The 25,782-nt window shown below is 40.4% G+C and overlaps 2 protein-coding genes across 3 annotated transcripts in view; one reads left to right on the top strand and one right to left on the bottom strand.

Annotated features, from left to right (window-relative positions):
* The window catches only part of epb41l2 (erythrocyte membrane protein band 4.1 like 2), a 116,754-nt gene that overhangs the window by 12,803 nt on the left and 78,169 nt on the right, over positions 1-25,782 (top strand). The gene's annotated exons all lie outside the window — the stretch shown is intronic.
* Positions 7,572-25,782, bottom strand: part of LOC127574762 (small leucine-rich protein 1-like) — a 112,691-nt gene continuing 94,480 nt past the window's right edge. Inside the window, exon 3 of the mRNA XM_052024056.1 lies at positions 7,572-7,641. Coding sequence (XP_051880016.1) covers positions 7,582-7,641 — 60 coding nt within the window. The 3' untranslated portion in view covers positions 7,572-7,581. The remainder of the gene's footprint in view (positions 7,642-25,782) is intronic.

The raw sequence follows: 25,782 nt of genomic DNA, 5'->3' as shown, positions 1-25,782 counted from the left end.
TCAAAAACAGCCACGTCTTCAAAGATGAAGGGGTCCAACGTGCGAGTGCATGTGGTTGCAGTATCTGCAACCAGGTTCAGCTAGAAATATTGAATGGATGATCCATTTTGGCTTCCTGCTAATAACTCCCATCATCACAGATGCAAGTCTTAAGTCAATTTGATTTGCTCCATGAGATATCAAGAAACAGTTGAGATATAGCAAAGACTATGGGACCAAATTATATCTCAGCTGCAGTACTGAAGACCTGTGTTCCAGAACTAGCTGTGCCTCTAACCAAGTTGTTCCAGTACATTCTAGACTGGCACCTAGAATGTTGCCCAGGTTCATCCTGTTCCAGGACAATCCAATCTTGCTGATATCCACTGATCAATCTACTACATCCTCTAAGTAATGGATACTATCATCAACAGTGCTATCGACAGTTCCTATAACCTGCTTACCTATGCCCAGTTGGGTTTCATCATGACCACTTGGTTCCAAACCTCATCATGATCTTGGTCCAAACAAAGAGCTGAATTCCAGAGATGAAGTAAGACTGACTACTGTTGACAGCAAGACAGCACTTGATTGAATATGGCATTAAGCTGTCCTGGTAGCACTAAAGTCAAAGGGAAGACACTCCAGTGGTTCGAGTCAGCTTGCAAAAGGAAGATGTTTGTGGTATTAACTTGATCAGAAACAGCTTTGCAAGAATTCCCCAGGGCAGTGTCATAGATTCAGCTGCCTCATCAATGACTTCTATGATGAGGTCAGATGTGAGGATGTCCACTGATTGCACAATGTTCAATTCTATGGGCAACTGCTTAGCAAATGAAGCAGCCCGTGCCTGCATGCAGCAAGACCAAAGTGGCATTCAAATATAGGATGGTATGTGGCAAGTAAAATCCACATTACTTATGTATTAGACAGTGACCATATCCAAAAAGAAAGCCTAAAACCACCTACACAACGTTCAATGGAATTACTGTTGCTGAGTCCCCTACCTTCAATATTCAATAAATACTGCACATCCAACAGCACTGTGGGAATACCTTCACCAGTAGGTCTGCAGCAGTTTGGGTAGATGGTTCACCATCACCACCACCACCACCACCACCTCAAGGACAGTTAGGGGTGAGTAACAGGTGCTGGTCTTGTCAGCAATGGCCAGGTTCTGAAAATGAATAAAATAAGATAAAATTGAAAATGTAATCGATGGTTTGACTTCAGGATGCTCCTTTGATGCACCTAGAAGATTAACATATGCCAGCCATTTACTTTTAAATGAGAGAGTAGGTCTGTGCTTGAAAGGACTGGCAAACCATATGAGCCATTCATGTGTGTGCACCTTTGCTTCAGCTGACTCAACAAATTATTGCTGCTGTTTATAGCTCGAGGCACAAGTTAGACCTACCTCTTTGAAAATGGCCCTTGGACCTAATTGTCTACATGGAACATGATGATGGCTTGACAGGTGCTTTACTAGCATTCCAATGACATCTCTGACCTGACTGGAGACCATGCTTCACAAATTGTCTTTGAAAGGATCTATATGAGCCACCATTGAATTACTTCCAAAATATCATCGCCTTCCCTCATTCTGCTCCAGAAATGCAAAATTCAAATGCTGTTCCATTTACATTGCTCCATGGTGAATTGTGGAAAGACTTGTTTCTTTTTTTGTAATTTGTGTATATATTACACACGTTATAAATGTATTTAATTTTTTCAACAATATTTAAATGAAAAATTTGAATTATTTGCCCCTCAAGATTTCATTACAATAGTGTCCATCCAAAACTTTATTCAGATCTAACCTCCCAAGTTTTGCTAATGTATCAGCTAATCCCCTCTGATTTACATCACCTGGATACTCAAATTTAAAATTCTCATTCTTGCACATAAATTACTAAGTCATCTGATTTCCTCTATGGTCTTGTTATGGCTATTATCTTACCTGTATAGCAGCTCCAACCTCTGTTCCTACCCTTCCCATGATGGAATCTCTGTTTTTCTGACTGATCTCTGCAGCCTCAGTCACTGACGTCTGTCTCATCCACCCAGCTGCAACTGGCAACGCGAGTACAAGTATATTGTGTAAAGGTTTTATTTATATTCCTCTGCCCAAAAATAATCTGGTGACAAATGAAATATGCTTGTTTATTGGTGCAATTGAGTCAATATGAACTATAAGATATTATGCTCAAAATTTAATGGAAAAGTTTAAATTACCATTTTATGAATTATGATGACAAAGTTACTTAAAAGCATCATCTAAACTGTCCAGTGAAAGATTAAAATTTGAGTGATGCCCAGTGAAAGAGTGAAATTTGAGCTCTGGGTAAATTGTACATGTGAAGCAAGTCAGATCTTGTTTTTTTCTCTCTCTACCTACTTAATAGCACATTTGTTCACAAAGTACTTAACACAACTTTTATACTTCCTGATTTAAATTGGCCATATCCTCAGTAATTACACGGAAGGATTAGCTCTTGTAGCCAAGAGAAATTGGCTTTGGTACTATTGTATGCAGGCTGAATCATTTGCTTGGGCCGAATCTTCATTCTCACTCTTCCCAGCAGTTGCTATTTCCTGTATGGCACCAACAATTTCCATATTGGTAGGTAACATGTCATAATTTCCTTTCCAACACAATGGATTCAAACCTTCAGCTTGCCTGTAGGTGCAGTAGAAAACCAATGGGTTCAGAATGTATGAAATCATCAGCTGTGCTAGATGCAGCTGTTTCCTTTCTGAATGGGTTGCTTTACAGTGCCAAAGACATTGGCTGTGCATTCTGGTTTTGTGTTCGGGAGGTTCATGTGAGATCCATAGTTGCTACTTATGAGACAGTGTCATTAATTGTCATTCCTAATTACAACTGTCAAAGTGCTAGAGGAACTCAGCAGGTCAGGCAGCATCTATGGAGGGAAATGGGCAGTTGACATTTCGGGTTGAGACCCTTTATCTGAACTGTCCAGAAGAAGGGTCTTGGCCTGAAACATTGACTGTACATTTCCCTTCACAGATGCTGCCTGACCTACTGAGTTTCTCCAGCACTTCGTGTGTTTCTCCAGATTCCAGCATTTGCAGTCTCTTGTGTCATTCATAATTATGTGCATTGGTCGTGGTTAGGTTGTATAATAAAACATCTAAAGTGTTTTAAAGAAATATTTGGGTTTTGGGGATAATAGAAGATGGGTTGGTTGGGGAAAATGAAGTTAGATTTGAAGGATATCTTAGAAGGCAAGAGAGTGTCTGGAAGGTTTAGGGTTTTAGGATCACAGGGAGTGATGATTCTTAAGAATGAAACATGAAAGAAGCTGAACTAGAAGAGGATATAAATGGAAATGAATTGGGGAATGGAATTGTCAAGCTGAAGCTAAACCTAAGTAGGGAAAGGATTTAAAAAAAAGAATGGACATTAAGTTGGAATGATTGTCAGTATTTAGGGAGGTGAGAGGAGATGGGCTGAGAAGCTAAACCCATTACTATGCAAACAGTAGGCCAATGTCACACTGATTCATTCAGCCAGGGATAGTGATGATGAATAAAGTTCCTAGTGAGGAATGGGATTTTTTGGTGGGGCTGAAGATGATGGCTTGTCTCCAACATTTAAATGGAGGAAATTGCCAAGATTGAATGATGTCAAAGATAATGAGATAAAGTAGGCACTTTGCGATCCTCTTTGATATTAGGAGGCAGCAAGAAGATAATTGAAAGTAGGCTAAGCATAGATCCTTGAAGTACTTTGAGAAGAATCCCCCAGCAGTGCACTACTAGTTATAATCTGCCAATTTGCCTTCAGTTCTACCTGCTTTAACTTTATTAAATAACTTCCAAAAGGTACAGATAAAGTCTATATGATAACATCGAGTGACATTTCACATTTTAATCACCTTTCAGTTTATGTTGTCACTGACTTACTTATCCATGGCATGTAGCGATCTTGCCCCTTTTTAATATCATGCACTGATTTGATTGTTCTTTGAAAGATCTGTCTGGTCCCACTGGCCTGCTTCCCCAACATTTTTTTCATGTATACGCTTTTGAAAACTGGTATGGAATCTGTTTCCCCCATTTTTTAAAGCATTCAGATTATCATGTTTTTTTATTCAAAAGACGTTTCCTAGCCCCTGTGTTTTTTCTTAAAATGGTATCTGCCAGTAATTGACCTCCCTGCTGGTAAAAATGTTTTCTCATTATTTACTCTACGTAGTTTTTCCTCAGTAAATTTCAGAAGCGTATTTGTGCCCTATACTGTGATATAAACAGTAATATTTTATTCATGGTTTTAATTTTCTCAGTCATGCTTTGATGGGAATTTCATTTATGTATAGAGTTGTACATTGGTTGATTTGAATTGTGCTTGTGTTAATGATGTACTGGAGCATTGTGCTTTCCCATTTGAAAATTAACTGACCACTGCACTGCCTTTCTTTCCACTACACCATAACTTGGGAAAGCCATTGATTTTTTTTAAACCCTTAATATTGCATTGGGTATTCTAAGTGGTGAGAAATCATTTTCCAATATGTTGGTAGAAATTTATAGATTTCAAAGATTTTGTGTCCCACTTGGGACTCATTTATTAACTTAAGATTGAGTTTTCTGCCACAGTAGGATTGAGTGTGATTCTTTGTTAGAGCAAATGTGAATCTTTAAGCCTGCTGTTAAATTATAAATTTAGCCAGTTTTCAGAATGCTTTGAAGTTGCATCATTATCTACTGCTCTAGATGGCACTCTACTCCACCATGATTTTAGTGTGACAACTATTTAGCTGGAGCATTAGCGAATTATCATTCCTTCTGATTGTTCTATTCCTTTGTACAACGTTAATCAGTTCTATCATTTCTATTTAATATTATGTAAAATTTCACATTATTTTTTTCTTTCCTATTTCCCCCTCATCTGAACTTTCTATGATCATAAGTTTCCATAGTGTACAGTATTTGTGTTTTGACCTTGTGACTTGGTGTCATTTCAGATTAACATATCCTCCAGAGATTGCTATTGAGTTATAATGGTTGGACAAAATAGAGGAAGCTGTGCATATCATTTGACAGTTAACCCTGATTTGGACATGCTTATTGCTAACATTTGTACTTAGTGCAGGTAATATGCTTCTCAATAGCAATAACTCTCTTTCAATTAGAAAAAGCACTCTAGATTTTTTAATGCTTACTTTTATCTGCTAGGCTGAGAACTGACACATGGTTTATTTTTTGTTTGATAACATTGCCAACTGAATATTTGGTACCTAAAAGATTGTACCAGGTATTTTGATTATCTAGGTTTGTCAAGACAACGTAACGCTGGTGGTTCTAAACTTGTCTGCTACTTTTGAATAAACTGTTTGGTAGCACACAGGAAAGAATCTATGGGGGTGTGGGTGGGTTTGCTGGTCATTTTGCAGTAGTTAAAATCTGAGTTGTTGAAATACAGACTGCTGTGGTTCAAGGGGAGGCCCACTTCATGTTCTCAAGGCATCTATGGATAAGCAATAAATGCTGGACACCCACACACTAAGAATGAATAAAAATTATGCAGACAAAATTTTGATGTCACATACAGCAAAAGAAATAAGTATTTGTCAAGTATGGTCCATTTGATCCATGTAACCTTTCAAAAATATTCAAAGCAGGCTATTTGTTCAAGCATTGAAGTGTATTATGTGTGATATTTCTGTTATTGATTTATGTAGTCAGTCTTTACATTGAAACAGATGAAATGCTATTTAATCTGTAGGTGTAATACAATTCCTTATTACTCCCATTCCTTAATGAATGTTTGCTTTGAGCAAGATCATGTTCTTCCTGTTCTAAAGTTGAACTTCGAGTCGAAGTGAGAAATAATTCTTTTGACAGTGGGATCCTTTTTAAATCGAACCCTTAATTGCAATCACATTCGACAAGTTAAGTTTTGAAATATTAACTGCAGTTTCGAAAATATTTTGAAGCTTTCTGGTTATTTGTCCTGCTGTCAGTCATTGGTATGCTTCATTTTTTATGCACTGTAAAATCTAGCCAATCCCAATGCATAGCTAATTGAGATTTTTAAGGCAAGAGACTTATGCTAGTTCATGCTATAGGTGGGGGAGGTATGAGGTTAGAAAACTGAAGTAACAGACTCACTTTTTCTATTTCATAATAATTTCGTACTTCTAAAGTCTTGGTTTTTGTGCGCTTGAGTGTTTATAATCTTCACTATTGTTCTCTACAAAGGTGCTGATATAGTTTTTGTGGGCCTGATTTCATAGAATCATAGAATTGTACAGCACAGAAACAGCCCTTTCAGCCCATGTCATCTGTGCCTATCTACGCTAATCACTATGCCTTTCCTATCCAAGTCGATATTCAAATGCCTTTTAAAAATTGTAATTGTATCTGATTCTACCACCTCTGGCAACTTTTTACAGATGACAACTGCCCTTTGGTGGGTGGGGGGGGGGGAGAGAAATTCCCTCAGATCTTTAAATTTTGCCCCTCAGTTTTAAACCTGTGCATTCTAGTTTTCTACTCCCCCAACCCTATCTATGACCCTCGTAATTTTATAAGCCTCTATAAGGTCACCCCTCAGCCTCTTGTGTTCCAATGAGAATCCACCCAGCCTATCCAATCTCTCTTTATAAATACAGAACATTCTGGTGAATCATCTCTACCGAACTCTCTATTACTGCCACTTCCTTCTTGTAGTGCGGTGACTAGAATTGTTCACAGTACTCCCAAGTGCGGTCTAACCAATGTGCAGTGCAACGTGATGTCCCAATTCTTCTGCTCAATGCCTCAGCTTATGAAGGCAAGCATACTAAATGCCTTCTTGACTATGCCATTCACCTGTGTCACCACTTTAAGTATTTCGTATCACTCCAGTACACTTTCTAGCAATTAATAGAGAAAAGAAGATGACTCCAACTTGATAATGGGTCATCCTGGCAGTTTGATCACAGGTCTGATCATTGAAAATCAGCACTAACTTTAAGGAGAAGTTGGAATAGAGAACACATTTAGCAAGATCATTTTGATGCAAAATGGCATCATCCTTGGATAGCTGAATTTGGCTCAAAATTGATCTGGTTAACTTTCATATTTGTTATTGTAATGATGGGAAAGGAGTATTTCCTCTTATGCAATGCATTAGGGAAAGAACAAATTAATAAAGCATCTTGCTTTAATTACTCAGTATTGTAAACCATGCATTTAAACTTGGCAGTAGAAATTGTTCAGCATGTTTTTTTTTTCCTCTTCATGCTCCTTGGAGATTGACAAAAGTGTTTGTTGACTGGCTTGGCACAGTTTTTTTTGCTCCTTGATCGTTTTGTTACAAAACCATGAAACTACAGAAAATAATTGTGTTGGAATGTAATATTCATTTTCTCTTAACGAATAATGAACAATCATTTAATACAAATTCTCATTTATTTCTTCATACTTTAAATACATGTTTTCTCTCATTCAACTAGCCAAAGTTTAGTTCAATTGAGTTCAATTTCTTTGCGACATTCTTCTTTCTTTGTGTTAATTACTGAGATGCTTTCTGCTGTGTTGTATTTAAGCAATGAGAAACCTATAGCTCACCATCAACTTGAGTATCATCCTTCAGAATTTGTTGCCAGAGGATAGAAGTCTGGGCTTCACTGGTAAACTGTCACAGGATACCTGAAAATATAAACAGATACTTGGTGCTAAAAATAACAGTAGTTATAGATGTCCTATTAGATTTTCACCAATTGGACTGCTTTGATGTAACAGAACCAAAATTTTTCAATAATGTTGAAGTGAACAAGGCTTAGCTTCTCTACAAATCAGTTTTCTGCAACTATTTAAAAGATGCATGTAGCCAATCAATGTCCCACTTCGTGTGAAGTTAATTGTATTTTTATCCAGTCTATGGAATTGTATAAATTGTCAATAAAACAAATTAACACACTTTTAATTCTGATTTTAAATTAAGGAATAGGCTATAATTCTGTTTATCTTGTATTGTGAGAATATAATTTGGGCAAAATTATTTGTCTGTCAGGCCTATATTTTTAAAAAAAAGAACAGTGCAGAAATGCCAAGCCACACTTGGCCTAGAGTAGTGTGAAGCTCCAGGATATGTAACATTTGCCAGTTTATTTTGTTGCTGCACAGCTATTTTCTAAATAACCTTGCTGTAGACCCTTTGCATCCGAATAGTTGATGAGGTTTCTACAGTTATGGGCAGCACATAGGAATTATTATTTTATCTATCCTGCCTTACTTTCCTATTTAAGTTTGCCTGACAGAGCTTAATCTCCTAACTGTCAATCAATGGTAGTGGTGCAGATCATGTAGTTTGCAGCAAACCACCTATTTACAGCTATCAAAATTATTCAATTAACAGTGTTCAAAGTGCAAAGGAAATAAACTGGGAGAAGTTCCTGAAGTTTCTTTTTCAAAAAAAGAATGATATTAGAAGGATGCATTGAGAGGAGAGAGGTTCAAATAATGCACACAAAATCAACATCACTTTCAGCTGGCGAGGTTTTTGGTTATGAATAGTTTCATTTTCTGTGTAAGTTAGAAATGCATTTATTTCTCTGAAGGGCTAACTATTGGTCTCGTAATATGGAAGTTCCCATTTGCTATTCTGTACCACTGGAGAAAATATTATCAAAGCAACCAATGTCTTTGACTTTTGATGCACTTCATACTAAATAACATTGGGGTACATCAAAGCAGATTTTTTTTGGTAGAGGACCATGAACCCCCCATGTACCATAACCTAAGAGATTGTCTTCTTAACAAACCTGGATTTGTGCTATTATCTATCCTTTGAGAAAAGATGAGTTTGCCAGCTTGATTCCATCCATTTTATTTGGGTTCTTCCATTTTTTTTTCCTTCAAAGGAACATTTATAGTGCACCTGAACTTTTATTTTCCTGAATATTTTTATTTCCTCTATTACTGTTTTACTTTATCACCTTTTCTAGTCAACTGAAGTCCTTTCTTATAATTGAAATTACGCTTTCACCAGTTAAGCATTTTTAGTGTTCAAACTTTTTCTAATCTCTTTACATTATTAAACCAAATAATGTTGTGGTCACTGTTTAACTTGATAATCTAGTGAAACGTGCTTCAATTCATTTTCTAAAACTTGTTGGACTGGAGGCATACTGATTGATAAATTTCTCCTGCCAATACCATCTTTAGTACCATATTTGTCCCCTTGCACACTGTAATTGGCTGAATTTACTGAATGGTACACCAAGCTCAAGGGATCAAATAGCCTACTTCTTCCCCTACTTCTTTGCTCTTGGTTTATTATTTCAATAATTAATCTTGACCACTGGCTCTCCCCCCCCCCCCCCATCCCCCATTCTAATCAGCTGCTGTAGGCTTAGAAAAATGGTATTTCATTGAGCAGTACTATACTAAGAGCAGCATTACACAATCCTATTCTTCAGCCTCTTCACAATTTTGATGCATCTTAAGATCGAGACATAATCAATTGGTGCATATTACCCCATCTTCTCATTTAGCACAATTGCTGTGTGGAGGAACATGTTCAGGTTTTAAGAATGGGATTCATAAAGCATTGTGAGATTTAACAGCTAGAGCTGTTTTATGGACAAGTCTACCAAAAAGGTATCTTGCAGCAGCCTGCTTCACAAAATTGTCTATAGATTAAGAAAACAAGGAAGGAATTGTACAATAAAGTAATCAAGAGCTGCTGTTTGGATATTTTTCTTTTTCATATTAAAGAGCAGGGTAGCTATTGGGACTGTATCTTTCTGAAGACCCACCAGCAGTTGTGTCTGGAATTGATACTTGCAGGCTTGTTGGAAGACAGACAAAATGGGCATCCTCAACTCTCTGCCTGTCTTCAGATTGTATCCCTGTCAATCCAGCAATGGGTATGATGCTGAACTCTTTAAATCTTGAATATTTCAGCCCTTCAGATTGCTGATGGTAGGTACCAGGCAGTGTTGACATGAATCAGTGCACTTGGACTGTGGCAAGCCAGAGCCCTTGCAGTCATGGGAGTGGGATTATTTCCGGTTTGTCCAAGTTCTCATCTGGGTTTAGAACTGAGTTCCCAGTAATTGACCATGAGATTGAAACTCATCTGGGCCATTAGTTAGTGACTGCTTCTGAACATGAAGGGATCCTCACCGTAGGTGGATCTTCTCAGCAGTTTTGTTTACTTTTTCCTAGTGCACTCCTGTTGTAATTGTTCTCTTCTGTCGTTGGGACTTGGAACAAGAGTTAATCTTTGATTGCATTACATCTAGTAGCAAACAGCACAATATCAAATTGAGGGACAACAACATCCAGAGAATTGGTTATTCAGTTCAGAGGGGTGGTTTTGTAGCTGCTTCTATTTCACAAACAGCTGGAGAACCTGAAATGGGGGCTCACTGGCCCAAAGGCAGGAACCAGCCACTTGCAGTGGCAGTCTGTGAACTGGCTTAGAATCTGTTGCATGGGACCACTCCATGTAACCTTCACCACCCCAAGACCCCCACATCATGAAACTTCTTCTGGAGATGCCATCCACCTCCTAGATGGCAGAACTGACTGCCACAATGTGTTTGGATAGCAGTTTGGTCCTTGAACTTCTAGATTTTGAGGTGCCAAATATGCAAGATGCCTGGATGTATGGTTCTGTAATGTATTATTTAAATTACTAAATTTCATGCATAATTGAGGTTTCAGCACAGATTACTATGGAACCAGTACTTCCTTCCAATTAATATTTTTTTATCCTTGCTGTCTTTTATACCTACCAAGATCAATAATTTGTGAGTTCTGATTGTAAATATGCATCTCTTTAAAATTCCCAACTCAATCCCAAAATTCATCACTTATGAACTATTAATGCCATTGGAGAAAAGGGAGAAGATGAATCCATGTCCACCTCCCAGTTACCAGAATACAAGAAATTAACAGAGAACAATCATTACATTGAAACTTCACTTGAATGTAGTAATAGAAGTATGTTATTCAGCCCCTGAAGTCTAATCTGTCAGTTTATGGGTGATCTTTACCTCAACTCCATTTTATCAGTTTTGTTCCATGTTTGGCATGAATATCAATTAAACAGGGATACTGGCCAGAAGAGTGTTTGTAAGAGTTAGCTCACAAAATGCTTTACTGAGTAATACTTCCACTGGATGACGATTCATCAGTTAAAGTGTTTTTTTTTAAAACAATGTTTTAGCCAGTAAGCTATGAAAATATCATAAGACCAAAAATGAGGTTTGAATGAACAATCTTAATTCAAATTGATCAAACACTTGGATCAAATGGGGATGAGTACTGGGAAAGCTGCAGATTTTATCAATCAATCAATCTGTGGGGAAAAATGTGCATCCAAATGTTTTTTTTTGATTTAATAATGTACAATATGGATAGTCATGTCAAAATATTCTTTCTATAAATACAGCAGTGGGAAATTTAGGCTGCTACCCGTCTTGGAATGTGTCATGAACTGCAATGCAGATGCCAGGCTACTTGCAAATAATACTCTGGGAAATCTATTAGTACTTAAGGTTAATATAAAATGGTTGTATAGAAAAGCAGCTTAGGACACTGATTCATTCGAACCTCATTTTTGGTCTTATGATATTTTCATAACCTACTGCTGAAACATTGTTTAAAAAAAAACACTTGAACTGATGAATTGTCATCTAGTGGAAGCATTGCTCAGAAAAGCATCTTGTTTGTGAGCTAACTTTTACAAATGCACTTCTGGCCGGTATCCCCCATGGATCTACAAATTAATGTAATTACATGTGATTAATTTTTGCAAAACACACTGAAATGCTTTAGTAAACAAAATATTTTCCATCTGAGGTAATAGATGATGACATTATTACTGTGCAGTGTAAAATGTCTGATCCTTGATTACCAGGATGGAAAGATGGTCTGCAAATACAGATTTTGGGTTGCAACCATGCTCGGATGAGGTTACATCAGGACAGCTGGACCACCAATCTCATTGTAGCCTTGGTTCAGATGTGGTTGAAAGAGCTGAATTTCGGAGTTGAGGTGAGAGCAGATCCCTAACGACCAAAGTTGATGGTGGCATTTAGGAACCAGAGAGAACTGAAATTTCTAAGAATAGAGGGGGCAACTCTTTGATCTTGCCAGCACTGAAATGAAGCAAATTGCTGCTTGTCCAAGACTAGATATTATCTTAGATGTACATATTACAGTCTTAGAGAACACAGCTAGCAGAGGGGGTTCTGTTGCGGGGAAGCGCTCCTTCCCCCGCCTCCTTCCTCCCTGCAATAAATTGGTGTATTATTATCACATGTACTGAGGTACAGTGCAAATCTTTGTTTTGCATGCCATCCATACGTCATTTCATCACGTCATTACAACCAGAAAACAATAACAGAATGCAGAATAAAGACTTAAAGTTACAGAGAAGGTGCAGTGCAGGCAGACAATAACATACAAGCCCATAATAACGTAGATTGTGAGGTCAAGAGTCCATCTTTATCATACTAGGGGACATTCAATAGAATGGACAGAAGCTGTCCTTGAGCCTGGTGGTATGTGCTTTCAAGCTTTTGTATCTTCTGACTGATGGGAGGGGGGGGAAGAAGAGAATGTCTGAGGTGGGTGGGATCTTTGATTATGTTGGCTGCTTTACGGAGGCAGTGAGAAGTATAGAAAGAGTCCACGGAGGGGAGGCTGGTTTCTGTGATTTGTTGATCTGTGTCCGCAACTCTGCAGTTACTTGTGGTCTCGAGCAGAGCAGTTGCATAGAACATAGAATGGTACAGCACAGGAACAGGCCCTTTGACCCATGATGTTGTGCCAAACTAATTAAATTAGTAATCAAATGCCCAACTAAACTAATCCCTTCTGTCTACGCAATGTCCGTAAAATGTATGGAGAATGACCATGCCATACCAAGCCGTGATGTATCTGGATAGGATGCTTTTGTGGTGCATCTATAAAAATTGGTGAGGGTCAAAGGGGACATGCCAAAACCTTTGGATGATAATGGACGTCATGTAAATGAAAAGTGCTAGCAAGTGACTGGCTTTTGCTGAGAGGAAGAGCAAAGCCTTTAAATCACTTCCCACAAAAATGAAAATTGACAAGAGTAAAGAATTGGATAAGCATAGGGGTCAGGGAGAATACAAAAAGAAATCTTGGGAGTGACTGAAAATTGTATGGGTGGCTAAGAGACTGCCCAATCAAAATCTAACTGATTATAAAATCAGCTTCTTTCAGGCATTTAGTAAATGTTAAATTCCCGGTTAAGGCTTATCCATTAATATATATACTGGCTGTCATTTTAAGCACCTGTGAGCTTTACATAATGAGAGTACTTGAGTACAAAATACTTTGAAATGCAAAGTGGGGTAAAGTAATGCCTGTTTAATTCTTAACCATTTCTAAATTTGGATTTTCTGTCCAACTCTCCTTTTGCTTCAGGAAGTTGATATGATGGCTCAAGGAGAACTTACTAACTTTGACCACTGTTATTAATTCTGAGATTTTCTTGTTGCTTAACCAATCGAGTATCTCATGATTAAATGTTAGCTGAACAGCAAAGTACTTTTTGCTTAGATTTTGCTAATGAGTTATAAATTCTGGCAGTTTATCTCGCTGAACTTGTAGTGTTTCATATCACAATAGCATGTATTTTGATCTTGGTAGCTTTGAAATTTAAAATTAGTTTCTATAGATTGAATTGATTGTGGAACTGGTGACAGTGATGAATTTCCAGGTCAGGACAGTATGTACCTTGGAGGAAACCTACAGGTAACAGTGTTCTCATGTGCCTGGTACTCTTGAAGTGATAAGCTTTGCTTGGTTGATAGAAAGTTGCATAACACTTAAGGAATGATTCCTTCCAGGCTGAGGTAAATGTTCAGGACAATGAAGGTAGGTGTTCAATGTTAAATTTCCTGTCCTTTTTCTACCCAAGTAATTGTCTTTCTTTTGGTGTACACTTTTGGTTAAGTAGAGTCTAATCATGATGTATGAGACTTTGTGGTTTTGTGGCGACTCACCGTCCACGCAAACGAACTGGCTCGGCGGTCGGGCCGCGCGTCGTTGGAGCGGCAAAGCCCAAGATGGCGCTGGGCTTTCGTCTTCCCCGAGCGACGGGAGAACCCGCGCGCGTGTTAAGTTTTGCTGACTGGACATGTACGTCATTTCCGTTTTCAGAGGGTGGGAACCGCGCCACTTAAAAGGCCCGCGCAAGGCGGGTAAATAAATCAGTCTTGTTCTACAGCTTGCAGACTGGTGTCTTTATTCTAGCATCGCGGTCGTAGCCGCTACATTGGTGACCCCGACGGTCCAAACAGATTTTGGACCCACACAATGACCGACAAAGCAGCAGCCAACGCAGTGGTACTCAAGCTGCCCACCTTTTGGACGCTTCGAACTCGTGTGTGTTTCGACCAGGCCAAAGCCCAGTTCCAAATGTGGCAGATCACCTCCGACTCCACACAGTACTACCACATGGTCGGCTCCCTGGACCAGGAGATAGCCACCCAGGTTCAGTCTCCTCTGGAGGAGGATAAGTACCCAACTTTCAAGGCCCTTCTCATTGAGACCTTCGGCCTTTCCCGTCGTGAGCGTGCCGCCCGCCTGCTTCATCTCAACGGCCTGGGGGACAGATCTCCATTGGCCCTGATGAACTAGATGCTGGCCTTGGCTGAGGGACACAAGCTCTGCCTGATGTTCAAGCAGGCCTTCCTCAAACAGCTGCCCGACGACATTCACCTGCTGTTGGCCGACGCCGACTTCAGCAACCCACGTGAGGTAGCTGCCCGGGCAGATGTCCTGTGGAGGGCCAAACGTGAGAACGGTTCATCTGTCGGCCAAATCGCCAGACGCCTACCTAAACCAGTCCCAGCAGCCAAGCGACCACACCCCAGAAACACAGACAACGACACCCACAACCAGCTGTATTTCTACCATCAGAGGTGGGGCGCGGAGGCCCATCAATGCCGCCCACCCTGCAAGTTTCAGGGAAATGCCAGGGCCAGTCGCCGCTGATGGCTACGGGAGCTGGCCACCAAACACAGCCTCCTATTCGTTTGGGACAAGCAGTCCGGACATCGTTTCCTTTTCGATACTGGAGCAGAGGTCAGTGTTTTACCTCTGACTGGCCGCGACATTCGCAGCAGGCAACAGGGACCTGCCCTCAAAGCCGCAAATGGCACAATGATAAGAACTTTCAGTATCTGTACAATCCAATTACAATTCGACAGCTGTTTTACCTGGAACTTTACCCTTGCCGCTGTCACCCAGCCACTCCTGGGAGCTGACTTCCTCCGGGCCCACAACCTGTTAGTCGACCTACGAGGGAAATGGCTAGTGCACTCCAGAACCTTCCAAACTTACTCTCTGGGAGAAGCCAGCCTACCAGCCCCGCGCCTGGACCCGGTTTTCCCTGTCTGGCAACGAGTTCACTAAGCTCCTAGCGAGTTCCCATCGGTTCTGGCACCTCATGTTCACGAATCATTGCCCAAACATGGGGTGGCAGCACCACATCACTATGACAGGGCCACCCCTTCACGCCTCCGAGCATGACAACTACCTCCAGACAAGCTCTGACTGGTGAAGGAGTAGTTCCGTCGCATGGAGGAGCTGGGATCGTTCGCAGGTCAGACAGCCCCGGGCCTCCCCCTGCACATGGTCCCCAAAGCCACCGGCGGGTGGAGACCCTGCGGCGACTGCTTCAGGCTGAACGACGCCACCACCCCAGACCGCTACCCCGTCCCTCATATCAGGACTTTGCGGCAAACCTACACGGGTGCCAACATTTTCTCCAAGGTGGACCTTGTCTCGGGGATACCACCAAATCCCAGTCCACCCTGACAACATCCCCAAAACTGCACTCATCACTCTGTTCAGCCTCTTTGAATTCCTTCGAATGCCGTTCGGCCTTAAGAACGCTGCGCAGACCGTCCAGCGGCTGATTGATGCGGTAGGCCGCGACCTGGACTTCGTGTTAATTTATTTAGATGACATTCTCATCGCCAGCCGTAACTGCCAAGAACACCTTTCCCACCTCCGCCAACTGTACTCCCACCTCAGTGATTTCGGCTTCACTATCAACCCAGCCAAGTGCCAATTCGGCCTCGACTCTATCGATTTTCTCGGCCACAGAATCACCATCGAGGAGCAACACCCCTACCCGCCAAGGTAGACGCTAACTGCCATTTGGCCTGTCCCAACACAGTCAAAGGCCTGCAGGAGTTCGTTGGGATGGTTCAACTTTTACCATCGTTTCATCCCTGCAGCAGCCTGTATCATGCGCCCTTTGTTCCCGCTGATGTCTGGCAAGGGCAAGGACATCGCCTGGAACGACGAGGCCGCGGGCTCGCCTTCGTTAAGGCAAAGAAGCCCTATCAGACACACGATGCTGGTACACCCCCAAGACAGACGTCCCAACCGCCCTCATGGTGATGCATCCAACACCGCGGTTGGTGGGGTACTGGAATAATTAATCAAGGCCGTTGGCAATCCTGGCGTTTTTCAGCAGGCACCTTAGGCCACCCGAACTTAAATACAGTGCCTTTGATCGAGAACTACTAGCGCTGTACCTGGCGATCTGGTACTTTTTAGAAGGCAGGCCTTTCACCAATCACACCAGCCATTGTCTTTTGCCTTCTCTAAGGTCTCCAATCCCTGGTCAGCCCGCCAGCAGTGACATTTGTCCTACATTTCCGAGTTCACACCGGATATCCAGCATGTCTCCGGAAAGGACAATGTCATTGCTGACACGCTCTCCAGACCGAACATCCACAGCCTGTCCCTGGGTGTAGACTACGTGGCCCTGCGCTGACGAACAGCAAGCCGACGGCAAGCTGCCCAGCTACAGAACCGAAGTCTCAGGCCTGCAGCTCCAAGACTTTGTAGTTGGCCTAGGTGAACAGACCCTCCTGTGCGACGTCACAAAGGTCAGCCACGCCCTATAGCTCCTGCAGCCTGGCGGAAACGTGTCTTCGACACGGTTACGTGGGTTGGTGCACCCGTCCATCAGATCGACTGTCCGTCTAGTCACCAGCAAGTTCGTCTGGCATCGGCCTGCACAAACAGGTCAGTGAGTGGGCCAAGACTTGTCCGCACTGCCAGACATCAAGAATCCAACAAGACACCAAGGTCCCGCCACAGCAGTTCGAGCCTACCTGTAGAAGGTTCGACACATTCACCTTGACCCTGTTGGTCCCCTGCCTGTTTTAAGAGGAGCGCGGTACCTCCTTACCATCGCGGACCGGTTCACGAGGTGGCCAGAGGCAACCCCTCTTTCAGACATCACGACCAATTCCTGCGCCCGGGCGCGCTGCTCATAACTTGGGTCTCGCACTTTGGTGTTCTGGCCCACATCACCTTCAGACAGAGGCGCCAGTTTACCTCCAGCCAATGGTCTGCACTAGTGAACGTGCTAGGAATGCCAGCTGCCCACCACCACGGCCCTATCACCCTCAGTCAAACAGGTGGTAGAACGTTTTCCACCGCCATCTGAAATCAGCACTGATGGCCGCCTGAGAGGTCCTAACTGGTCGGACGAAACTTCCTTGGGTCCGCTCGGCATACGCACTGCCCCCAAGGAGGATCTCCACGCTTCATCAGCTGAACCTAGTGTACGGTGTGCCCCTGGTCTGTCCCAGGGGATCTATACCCGCCCTTAGGGGGCAAGAGGAAACAACCCACGGCAGTCCTAGGAAGACTGCGTGAGAGGCTCGGCAGCTTGGCACCGATTCCCACTGCGGACATGGTCAGTCCCCATCCTGTGTGCCCAAGGAACTACGAGACTGTAAGTTCGTTTTCGTTCACAGGGGCACACCACGGGCACCGTTGCAACGAGGGGCCGTTCCGGGTCGTCAGAAATAATGGGTCCACCTTTTATTTTGGACATTAGGGGCAAGGAAGAAGTCTTCACAACGGACGCCTCAAAACCTGCCCATTTGACCTACAACAACCAGTCGAGGTCCCAACACTGCAACACAGAGGCTGACCACCCAAGTAATGGCTAGCACAGCCCGTGAACTGTGGGACTGTATCGCCGGTACTGGGGGCGGGGGGGGTAGTGGTGGAGGTGGTGGGGGGCGCGGTGGTGGTGTGGTTGTGGCGACTCTCCATCACGCACAAGAAAACTAGCTCGGCAGTCGGGGCGTGCGTCGTTTGGAGCAGTTGAGGCCCAAGATGTCGCCTGGCCTTCGTCTTCCCTGTAGCAATGGGGGAGAACCTGCGCACGCCAAGAAGTTTTGATGACGTAGCGCATACGTCATTTTCCGTTTTCGGAGGCGGGAATCGCGCAGCTTAAAAGGCCCGCGTGAGGCGGGTAAGTAAGTCGGTCTTGTTCTACAGCTGCAGACTCGTGTCTTTATTCTCACATCGCGGTAGCGGCCACTACAGTCTTGATAATTTGTCTGGTCTTTCCTGTATGATGTTCCATTCACTTATTTGTAAATCAAATTCAGAAATCGTACCAGTCTTTATCAGTTGTAATATTGGAGGGCAAACATTTTTTAATTCTCTTCATATTTTAAGAGGATGTATTCTGTTTAATATCTATACTTGTCTATGATGAGCAATAATGCAGCTCATTGTCACTGAAACATCAGTATTTGTTTCAGTGAGGAATGCCCTGATGAAGTTGGAATTTTTTCTTGAAACTACATTCAGTTGAAAGGACTGTAAAGATCCAGTGGTGCAATTTAAAGAAAAATGGTACGATCCCAGTATTTCGGTAATATTTCTCCCTCAATCTATATTACCAAAAGTGATTAAAAGTCATTTATTTGACTGCTCTATGAGACAATCTTGTTTGGAAATTACAGTCTCCATGTAATAATTGTGACTATATTTCATGAATCCTTGATACACTTGGGAATTTGGGATATGAAAGCTAGAATATAAGCGTGAGGAGGTTTGTTCCTACAAGAGATAATTAAAAGATTGTGGACATGTATCTCTGGTTCTGGACTTCCATGTTCACTGAGGAGAGCAAAATAAGGCTCAGCTAACTTCCAAATGGTTTATTGCTAGTTTAATCATTATTAAAGATTTTGAAGCATTTGTCAGCAGCGTAAATTATAGTATTAGAATATTAGGTGCAGTATAATCGGTTTTACTTACTTTTGAAATTTTTCTTGTATTTTACAAATGGGCTTTTAATTTGTGCAATGTATTCAACTTATTGTCTGAATAAGAATTCCATTTGTAAAATGCACATCTTGAAGAACAAAATTTATATGAAATAGAATTATGTCATTAAAAACAGAAATGTTGGTAATCCTCAGTCACAGTTAGACTCTGGAATGCATGATAATGCTGAAGACCATTGCTTCACCGTTTCTCTTTCCACAGAGGCTGCTTGACTCGCTGAGACTTTTGAGAATTATGTTTACTTCAGATTTCCAGCAACTGTAGTTTTCTTTATTCATGATTGCTGTGGAATTATATAAAAGCACTAAACTTTGCTCTCTTGTTAGTTTCAACTGGCTGAAACTTGCAGGTCCAGTTTTGATTTGAGATTTTTTTTGCACTGCTGCGGTTTCCAGTACGGGAAAATCTAACTGTTGCACAATCGAACAGATGTTTGGAGGGAAGAAATAACAGGGGATTGAAGCAAACAGATTGCTTGCAAATCAGGCAGAAATAATTTGTGTAAAATTGATGGGTGATATCAGAAGTAAAGTTTAGAACATTATCTTTAGAGCTGCTGATATCCTCTGAACCGCTTGTTTGCTATAAAAATTTGTGTAAAGTTTTATAGTTTTTTAAGGTAAATTATATATGTTTAGACTATAGGAAGCTGTCAAATATTTTTAAACTTTCTTGTCTGGAAGTTGTTATCATTTAAAAATCAGTCTTTTTGGGAGTGCATTTTTTAATTGTGCCAGTACAGTTAAGTGTACTAGATGAGAAAATCTGGCTACCAATTTGTTTTATGCATGTCATCTGTCTTATCAAGTTAGAATGTGCACAGACTGACCTGTCATTTTTTTTTTCCACTTCAGGCCAATCATTGATCACTACAAGCTGAATAGCTCCAATCCATTTAAAAAGTGTGTGTCTTTTTTTTAAAGAGCCACTCTCTCAATTTACACAAACTATTGGAGTCTGCTGTAGAACACCAAGGTGGTGAACTAGTTTTGAAGTGCGTTCCTATTACCACTCTGACTTCCTGGCATATGATAATATTTTAGTAAATAGCTTGATTCCACATTTTGTTCATGGGTTCAAAGTAAAGCAGCAAACATAATCCAGATTGAAAACACCTGAAGTAATTGTTCAAACCCACCTTTTCAGGGAGAAAAAAAATACTTTCTTCTCCAGTCCCATACACACATTCAACAAACTATAGATGTCTTTTAACATAATGGGCCAGATTTTGCTGTCAAAGTAATGCTGAGGCTGGTGATTTTCCCTGTGTTAATTTGTAAATGATACAGCTACTTCAGGTGAGAGTAAAATAACAACCTTCCAACTGTTGCTAGACAACTCATGATAAAATCGAGAAAATTTAAACCCAGACAGATGCCTTTTAGTTCATTCAGCCCATGTAAGCTGTGCCCTGTTTTCAAGCTTGCATACTTTTAAGCCTTGCAGCTCACAGCACACCAGGTGGTTATCCAAGTTTTTTTTAATGTACTGACGGTTTTCGCATCCACCATCCATTCATGGAGTGAGTTTCCAGACCTCTGCAACCCTTCTGAGCAGAAAATGTTTTCCTCAACTTCCTCAAAGCACTTTATCTACCTGCACTGCACTTTTCCCATGTAACTGTAACAATATTCTGCATTGTTTCTTTTCCCATTTTGTTCTACCTCAATGTACTTGTATGAAAATGATCTGTCTGGATGGCATGCAAATTAAAGCTTTTCACAGATCCTGGTACATGTGATGATAATAATTGCCAATTCATTCATTTATTTGCCCCGTAATTGCCACCTAATTACTGTTAAGGCTAATGGATCTTTAATTTTACCCAATGCTAAACCTCAATTAAATCACCCCTGACTCTCTCTTGCAAAGAAATCAACCTCAGCCAGCTAACCTCATCATACACTGAAATTCTTAATCCAAAGTATAATTAAGCCACAGTGTAATTCTGGTGAATCCCAACAATGCATCCTCTGAGACCAATAAATCTTTAGGAGATGTGATGCCCAGATCTGAACTTGATTACTTAAAGTGGGGATTAGTATACCTGTAATGTATACTATATGTGTAAAGGGTAGCAAGTAACTCTAAACTGCTACCTTTTGCTTAGGGAAAAATAAGCTGCCAATTAAGATAATCTGACATGTAGTAACTAGTAAACATGCAGATTATCTTGAGCAGGAACAAATGATGGAATTGAAATGTTGGAAATACTAAATGGGTCAGGCAACAACATCTGTGTGGAATTAATGTTTGTTTGCTGACCTGTCATCAGAGCTGGGCAACTGCAAACTTGGGGTCACCTCTCTGGACTGAAGAGGTATTTTGCCAAACTGTCACCCAATCAGAGTTTGGTTTCTGTAATGTAGAAGAAACTATGTTGTGAGCACCGAGTGCTATATGTTAAATTGAATGTACAAATCAATTGCTACTTCAGTGAGAACAAGTGTGTGTCCTTGGTTGCAAAACACAAACAGCTGTGTCTGTTTAGCAATGTGATAAGTATTAATGAAAGCAAGTTAATTTTTTTCGGCATCAAAAGGTAGCTATTTCTAAATGTCAGCAATTTTAAAAATTAAATTTAAAGTATTTTTCAATCTTTCAAACTGATCTTTCTTTCCCTTCCTTGGTCTGCATCTGATTTGATGTTGAATTTGGAATATAAAATTGTTTCTGGTGTTAATTCTCAATTCATAAATCACAATAGTTAACGGGACAAATTATTGGTGCACTGCTCCTTTTAGATCCCAGATTCCCCGTTTACTCCACCTGCTGTATTCAGCTCATACTTATCAACTTGGTAGGCAAAAAATCTTTGAGCTGAATAGTGCAATAAGGTGATTGAACTAAAACCGTTAGATCCCATATTTTCACTAATATAATCAAATTTGTTTAGTTTGTCAATGATTACTTGAATGCATGATAAAATTACTCATTTAGGAGTCACCTGAGTTCTACCAGTAGGTAGCTGGAGCATGTGGCTTCCGCTCTTTTAAAATTTTTCTGTAGCACATCCCCATCGTACTTGTGCAAATTGAATATTTTCAATTTTGTTAATAAAATTTTTCTTTCAATATGCATACTCTATGTATTTCATTCCAATGGCTTTCCCAAACTATAACATGTTTAAGCTTAGAAAATTTGGGAGTGGTACTATTGATTCTTCGGTTAATTTTGAAGGAACTTGGAGCCCATTTATCCAGCATTTTCATATGACGTAAGCTGACCCTTTCCGAATCCTTCTCAATAACTTCTATTCGAATATAGAGAAGCAGAGTTGATAACATTTTTTTTAATCGATGAACTACGACAGTCCAGCTTTTGTTTAGTTCTTGGGTAGTTTTGTTTATTATTACCATTTACTTTGTTTTGTTACTATTTTTTCTTTGGGTTTTTTTTTTCTCATAATCAAACTTCCTTTGAGTCTTCTTCATCTTCAGTTATTAAGAGATTAGGGGGTTCAGATTACATATTTTACTGTGTATATGTTAACTGTTACTGTAATCCAGATCTCTTTATATCGTGTATAACTACTATAGTTATGTATATTAATTTGAAATTAATAAAAAGATTGAAAAGGAAAAAAATTCTAATCACCAATAAGTTATTGTTCATATCAGTAAATCATCTTTGTTAGAAGAAAGCTACCTAAATAAGTTAAGCACTAATTGTTTTTTCTTGATAGTAAATGAATATTATTCCTTTAAATATGCTATTGTGAAATATGTACAGATATTCAGTATCTGAGATTATTTTTAACTCTATTCCTCAGCCCATCTCAAAAGTCTGGGCAGAGTGGCTGCAATTTCACCTACTGCACAAAGAGTTTGATAGTATTTCTCATTTTTAAATTTTCTATTATCAGTTATCTATTATCTATCAATTAAAGCATTTTCTTGCTGTTTGACCTGTGGTTGAATTATTGGTATTGGTTTATTATTGTTGCGTGTACCAAAAAACAGTGGAAAAACTTGTTTGTGTGCCATCCAGGCAGATGATGCCATATGCAAGTACATGAGGTAGTAAAAGAAAACAATGCAGAATATAGTGTAGCAGCTACAGAGAGTGCAATGCAGGTAAACAAATAACATGCAAGGGCCACGACAAGTTAGATTGGGAGATCAAGAATTCGTCTTTAGCATGTGAGAGGTCATTTCAAGAGTCTGATACCAATGGGATAGAAGCTGTCCTTGAGTCTGGTTGCAGGTGCTTTAAGCTTTTTGTATCTTTTGCCTGACGGGAGAGGGGAGAAGAGATAATGACTGGGGGGGAGAGGTCTTTGATTATGTTGGCTGCTTTCCTGAGGCAGTGGGAAGTGTAGATAGAGTCAATGGAGTGGGGGGCTGGTTTCTGTGTTCTGGGCTTGCATTCACTACTCCTCAATTTCTTGCAATCTTGGACAGAACAGTTGCCACACCAAGCGTGTTGACATCCAGATACGATGCTTCTGTGGTGCATCTGTAAAAACTGGTAAGAGTCATTGGGGGACATGCTGAATTTCTTCAGCCTTCTGAGGAAGTAGTGTCATTGGTCTGCTTTTAGCTGTAGCATCAACGTGGTTGGGCCAGGACAAATTGTGATATGTACACTTAACAACTTGAAGTTCTCAATCATCTCCACCTCATCACCATTCTACGCAATAAGGGCGTGTACTCCATCCCGCTTCCTGAAGTCAATGACCAGCTCCTTTATTTTCTGGCATTGAGGGAGAGGTTGTCTCTCTCTCCCCTCATCCCTGTACACCTCTTGTCATTGAGACTTTAGCCCACTATGGTGGTGTCACATTCCAATCCTTCCCAACTCGTAGCAAAGCAGCATTGCTTCTCACCTGTGTGTGTGCACTTGTAATGAATGATCTGAAAAGCTGTGTACCTCCTTGTACCTAATGAGCTGCATTCCTCTATTGCAGTATATAAGATAGCTTTTTAAAGTTTGCATCCAATTGACTATATTCAACTGCAACAATTGCTTGTATTATGTAAACAATACATTAGAATTTTAAAAGCAGGGTTAATGAGGAGAACAAAGGAGCTATTAGGAGCAGAGATTTAAACCTACAGCTGATGGCAAGCATTTGAATAGGAAGGAGAAGCAAGTAAATAAACAAAAAACAAATCGAAAAAGACACACTGCGTAATTGCGGAATGGCATAAAAAGATTTGGGGCACAAGGCTCCAGCTGGCGGGGAGAAAAAGCAGAATCTTCGGAAGTTTTTTCCATCCCTGAGTTAAAATACATAGAGTATGCATATTGAAGAAAATAATTGTGCAATTCCTTTTTATTAGTGTGTTTGTGTGACATTTGTATTTCACTGACAATTGGTTTCCTGCAGAATATTATGAAGGGAAGAAACTGATTACATTTGACCACAGTTATGAAAACTAAGCTTGATTTGCTATTGTTGAGGTTGTTTTTCTAATCTGCTTGAGTCCTCCCTGGGTTAGAATTTTATTTCCAAATATTTCTAACTGTGTATATTATGGCAATCTTAAAATCATGAATTGAAGCACTAGTAGACTTCTCAAACCTCATGCCTGCTCCTCTATTTAATAGGATCATAACTGATCTTTTACCACTGCCACTTTCCTGTACCACTTTGTCCCTTAAGTTTTGATTTCAGTGAATGAGTCTCACAGCCCTCTTGGGTAAGAATTCTAAAGGTTCACTACCCTCTGGGGCAGGATTATAAACACCAATATAACTTAAATTACAAATAAAAAGGCTAATACTTGGAAGATTTAATTTGTTTTTGACTTTGACTTGATGTTCATTTTCTTTTTCCTACTATGTGCATTTTTCCAACAGAAGGAAAAATAAATTGGGTTTGTGGGTCTGGTGGAGAAAACATTCAAGTTATCATCTCCATGCCCACCTATAAAGAAAAATGTTTTTTCCACTTGAACAGAGAGAGGCTAAGGCAATTAAGGCTTAAATAGAAAGAGTAGGAGAAAACTATTTGCCTTTTCCAGAGAGGTTGACAACCAGAGAGCACAGATAAGGCAATTTGTGGAAGGAAGTTGAGGTGGACGTTCTTTCACTTTGGTATGTGTTAGGTGTCTGGAAGTTGCTGCTTGAAAGGATGGTAGAATCAGGAAACCTTATTGCACTTTAATAAAGTACTTAGAAAATGGTTGAGCATTTGATTTTCTACAAGACTGCAGAGTGAGAGTTGGGAAGCCTTACAAGGCCAAATAGCCTTTTTCTTTTAGATTATATTGGCTTTTATAACGCTGAACTATTTGTTTCCTTCAGCTTGAAAGTCAAGAATGACAAAACCATTGTTCATCCCCTCACCGCTATCTCCATTTATTTTCCTGAGCTGTATGGTCATGAGCTGCATCTTATAGCCAAGTACCTTTAGTATCCTGTTCATTCCTGAGGTTTCTGAACTCTATCTGAACAATACTCATTTTGCTTGCTTCTTGACCCTGACCTCGAGCAATTCTGGCAGTGAAAGATGTAATTCCTTTGTCACTGAGATTAGAATTAGGTGGTCAGTTTCCTACCTTCTATGATCAACAATAGCTCTCATTACAAAACTCTGCCTTGTCTGTTCTATCCTGTGCCAGTTCATTGATCACCTGTTGAATCCATTTTGTTGATTTACATTGGCTGTTAATCTCTCAGTGGCGTAAATACATGCCACGATCTTGCTCTTCCTAATTATATTAACCATCTACA

This window comes from Pristis pectinata, chromosome 10, assembly GCF_009764475.1.
Source record: "Pristis pectinata isolate sPriPec2 chromosome 10, sPriPec2.1.pri, whole genome shotgun sequence".
NCBI lineage: Eukaryota > Metazoa > Chordata > Chondrichthyes > Rhinopristiformes > Pristidae > Pristis > Pristis pectinata.
This window is presented reverse-complemented; position numbering and strand designations above follow the sequence as displayed.